The 4,687-nt window shown below is 47.5% G+C and overlaps 1 protein-coding gene across 1 annotated transcript in view; it reads right to left on the bottom strand.

Moving 5' to 3' along the window:
* The window catches only part of LOC109483194, a 5,263-nt gene continuing 576 nt past the window's right edge, over nt 1-4,687 (bottom strand). Inside the window, exons 2-8 of the mRNA XM_019786178.1 lie at nt 3,973-4,312; nt 3,510-3,658; nt 2,574-3,029; nt 1,969-2,090; nt 1,514-1,609; nt 995-1,108; nt 1-256 (exon numbers count right to left, since the gene is read on the bottom strand). Of these exons, the coding sequence (XP_019641737.1) occupies nt 20-256; nt 995-1,108; nt 1,514-1,609; nt 1,969-2,090; nt 2,574-3,029; nt 3,510-3,658; nt 3,973-4,312 (1,514 nt within the window). The 3' untranslated portion in view covers nt 1-19. The remainder of the gene's footprint in view (nt 257-994; nt 1,109-1,513; nt 1,610-1,968; nt 2,091-2,573; nt 3,030-3,509; nt 3,659-3,972; nt 4,313-4,687) is intronic.

Genomic DNA, 4,687 nt, shown 5'->3' with positions numbered 1-4,687 from the left:
CTGGCCATCTCTCGTGTCCTCATCTGAAGTCTACCGACACTGTTGTTCCACCCCTCCCTGCTGGGTTGTTCCTCTCTGGTTGGTTGTTTCTCCCTGGTGGATTGTTCCTTCCTGCTGGGTTGTTTCTCTGTTGTTGGTTGTTTCTGTCCCGTTGGTTGTTGAGATTCTGCGGCAGGACGCCATATTTGACGAGATTGACGGATTTCCTCTTTCCGGCCACCTTGCTGATCATGGTTTCGACGCCGCTCTTGCCAACCTTAGGAATAATCCAACGAAGTGTATCAAGTAAATTAAGGGGGTATACTTTCACGGAGGAAGGGGAGAGGGACTTTTCATGGTGTTTCCAGTTCACGGTTGAAGCAATTCTGTAGTACAGTACTGTAGTAATACATTGGAAACGCAATTCCCATGATACGGGATATAAAAAACAGAAGTTCTGTTGTAGTACCGATTGCATGGAAAGCCTCCATGGCAATGGGGTCCAAAATCTAACCATTTCGTTGATAGGGTAAGGCCTACCCACATACCAAATCTCTTTGTTATCCGTCCATGGCTTCTTGAGGTATGGTGCTAAACCCACAAATACCGTTACAAATGCTACTTGGTAAAAGATAAATATCGTATCCAGAACCGTGCTCATCTACCGGTAGTTCTATGCCTGAATGGGTCGGGGTTAGGATCAGGCCGCACGGTACTGTCCAAAAACGTAGATTTGCCCCAGGCACGGTTCTGGGTACGCATGGAGTACACAGGGTCGTGCCCGAGCATGGATCTGGGTAATTACGTAAGACACGGTTCTGGGCCGTGCTTAAGGCTTGAGCATGGTTTTGGATAAGGCACGGTTCTGAGTACGCATGGACTACCCAGGGCCGTGCCTGAGCTTGGTTCTGGATAAGGCACGGTTCTGGGTACGCATGGACTACCCAGGGCCATGCCTGAGCGAAGTTCTGGATATAAGGCACCCTTCTGGATACCACAGTAAGGTCTAGCGTACCTTGGGCGGGCCCTCGGCGGCCAGCGGGACGTTGTTCATCCGGTTGACGGACTCGTGCGCGTGGTCCCAGCCCCGGGGCAGGTTGTACTGCTGGAACTTCATCACCACGGGTTGCTGCAGAAAATAGAATAATGACAAATGATTACAATGCATGTCAAAAGTTTATTGTAGCCCAAAGGCTAATGTACAAGTAGCATATGCATGAAAAAGACCAACAAACAATAGAGAACTCCATGATACATGTATGTGACTACCCTAGTCTTGATGCTGACTCTAAGTTTAACTTAATGTCATCTTCCACCATATTCATAGAGACTTGTGTCTGAGAAGTACTATAATATTGAAATGTTTTTATCTTAGATAGAGGTCTTAATAACTTCGTACATGACATGCAATAAAATGGACACTGAAACTGAAGATTAAAATTCTATAGATACAAAGTTGAAGTCTGTATCATGCTCAAGTCATGATCATGATCTCAGATGTTTATTTTGTGCACATCGCGAAACGGAGACTTACATTGACGGGTAGCCGGCCTGGTCTGCTGGTGACTGGGTTGTAAGTGTACGGCACAAACCCGGCTGTGTTGTCGATGTACGTCAGCGAATACAAACTCTGCAGAGGAAGTATAGAAAGATTTTAACGAAGTGAGTAAAAAAAAACGATAACCTTGAATTCCTAACATATAGGCAGTTTCTTTAACTAGTGTCTTATGATTACAATGCAGAGCTTGATACATGTCAGTACGACGTACTTTTAAGTCGGTCCTTTTACTTACTGAGAAGAGTTCTTGTATACAAGGCGACAGACATGTATGTCATGTGTTACGCATATCAAGACATTTCGTTCGAACATTCAGTTTGGAAGTGTAGACGAACATTTGCTAATTGATGCCGATGTCCACTGCGACGCCTTGCAGTTTGTATCGGCATTGCAGCGCATGAAGCGGCCCTAGTATAGACTGAGGTACTTACGATGTCTTGGTCCTTCTTCTTCTTCCTCCCGGCGCCACACAGCCAACAGCACAGGCACAGCAGCAACAGCAGCAGGAACAGCACACACAGCACCACCACAAGCCACACCCACCATGGAGTCACTGTCCGGAAGTAAACAACGATAAACAAACAAACAAACACACAAACAAACAAACAAAACACAAGTCAAAGAACCACAAGATGAAATATATCAAAGTTGCATTCATTTCGAAACAAAAATACTTGGGTGTATTGACTACAATCGAATCTATTACAGTAAGACTTACTAACGTGAATAAACAAAGGTTCAAACAAACGTTACGAATAAGATATTGCCAACCCTTCATTTTTCTAAATTTCATATTCGTTATTTGTGTCTGTATAGCCGGTATAACCGCCCTTCGGCGTAACACACCAGCTTCGCAGGCACGCGGCGCGGCGGCAGCTGGCTACATTACACCGAACGACTTGTTACGCCTAACCTTTGAACATCTAACTCTAGACATTGTTTAAAGCTATCTAATGACAATGCCCCTACTGTACTAGGTGACAGCGAGTTCCAATATTTGCAAATTTGCAAAGTTGAAAGCCGGAGATGTACACACCTCTTGCAGGACATGCAGCCCGTACAACAGCGCCATCATGCGACCCCAGCGGCCTGCAGATGTCGTTGTTGTTGACGTCCTTCTCCGGGTAGTTCCTCTCGGCGACGAACAGACACAGGTGCGTGTAGGAGGAGCAGTCTTCCCTCGGCAGAGTCACGTTGCCCGATGCTTGTAAGAACTCGTGCTTGTCATCGATCGGTAGAGCGTTCTTCAGGTTTGTCCGATTTGCTGCAAACAGTTGAAGCGGTACCGGCGGGGACAGCTTGGTGGCGTCCTCGAGTTGTGCATTGTCGCTGAAGTACAGCACGGGGACGTAGTTGTCCCTGGTGTTGGCGGGAAGGTTTCCGCCGCCCGGCAGGTTTGTCACGTCGAAGCTCATGGGAAGGTCGGTGCCTGAATCGACACTGAGGATGTCGGATTCTCTCGAGTTGACGATCCAGTTTTCTGGTTTTAGATCTGAGGAAGGTAAAGTGGGGGCATGAATTAACAGGGAACCGACCAAATCCAACACGAAAAAGCGTATGGCTACTCACCGACTAACCAACCAACCAACCAACCAACCAGCCAGCCAGCCAGCCAGCCAGCCAGCCAGCCAGCCAGCCAGCCAACCAACCAACCAACCAACCAACCAACCAACCAACCAACCAACCAACCAACCAACCAACCAACCATTCAACCGACCGACCGACCGACCGACCGACCGACCGACCAACCAACCAACCAACCAACCAACCAACCAACCAACCAACCAACCAACCAGCCGACGAACGAACGAACCAACCAACCAACCAACCAACCAACCAACCAACCAACCAACCAACCAACCAACCAACCAACATACAAATCACCCCAAAACATTACATTACCAGTCTAAAACTACTGTTATACTGGCAATTACAACAAACACAACACCACAAATACTAGTAGTGTTCTCACCATAGAGTGTACAGTCGATTTTAACGTCGCTCGTCGATGTGGCGTTGCCAAAAGACGTGCACAAGTCGCCGTTGTTGACGTCCTTGTCTTGATACGTGGACGTTGAGGCGGGGTCCACGTTCACACAGAAATGTGTGTAATCTGCACATCTGGAGGACAAAAACACAGCCCAACGTTTTAGCCTCAATCACATATACATATCAGCTTAATCACACAGGTTCCAGTGTCAGTACATTATTAAGAAATTTCTAGAACCTGATAAAATAAAAACCGATATCCCAAAGCCCCACACACCGCCGTCAAAAAGTAGACATACAAAATAGAACAAAAGAATGCAAATATTTGACGTTGAACATATAGGCACTCTCCCATTGGTCGAACCAATAAAAGCCATTCTCTCATTGGTTGAACTGCTAATTGTGTTGGACTAGAAAACATCCAATGTGATGTGGGAACAGTTTACCTGTATTTGGGAATGGTGAAAAGTGCGCTCCCTCGCAACGTGATAGACTGCCCGGCTGGAAGACCGTCTTGTAACCTCCCCTGCGAACTGGAGTCCAGAGCGACCTCGACTGGCACCTGGTCCGTTTCTCGCCTGCTCCGCAAGGTGGCGTTCTCCAACTGTGAGGAGTCGGACAGGACGATGGTGGGGAGGAAGTTCGGCTGGCCGCTCGGGTTGGGTCGCACGTCGGCCGTGCCGTTGCTATTGGTGATGGTGAACTCGAAGCTGACGTTGACCGGCTGGCCTGGCACAAGGACGGTCGGTTCTGTGCCGGAGATCTTGAAATCCGACGTGTGGACATCTAGGAGTTGAAGTTGACGCTTAGTTAAAATGATTTGAACATCAAACTCACAGAATGAAAATGTCGCAATGTTGCCAACGGTGTCAGACTGAATCTATGACGGATGCTACATGCCCGTAGCCAGGATTTTGAATGGGGGGGTTCTTCCCACTGATTGAGGGGACCTCGAGCGCCGAAGGCGCGAGGTTCCTAGGGGGGTCCGGGGGCATGCTTCCCCGGAAAATTTTGAAAAATGAACCTTCTAAAACGGCATTTCGTGCATTTTTGGGAGGATTTCAAAGAAAAAAACAGAGATTAATTTTTATTCAATGACAAAGGGAGCAGTTTTTCTACGATTCCAGTCCATCTTTTCAAGAAAAATCTTGGACCTTTACA

The sequence above is a fragment of the Branchiostoma belcheri genome, unplaced genomic scaffold (genome assembly GCF_001625305.1).
Source record: "Branchiostoma belcheri isolate BF01 breed outbred unplaced genomic scaffold, Haploidv18h27 scaffold63, whole genome shotgun sequence".
Classification (NCBI taxonomy): Eukaryota; Metazoa; Chordata; class Leptocardii; order Amphioxiformes; family Branchiostomatidae; genus Branchiostoma; species Branchiostoma belcheri.
The sequence above is the reverse complement of the archived record's forward strand: the minus strand, read 5'-3'. Positions and strand labels throughout refer to the sequence as shown.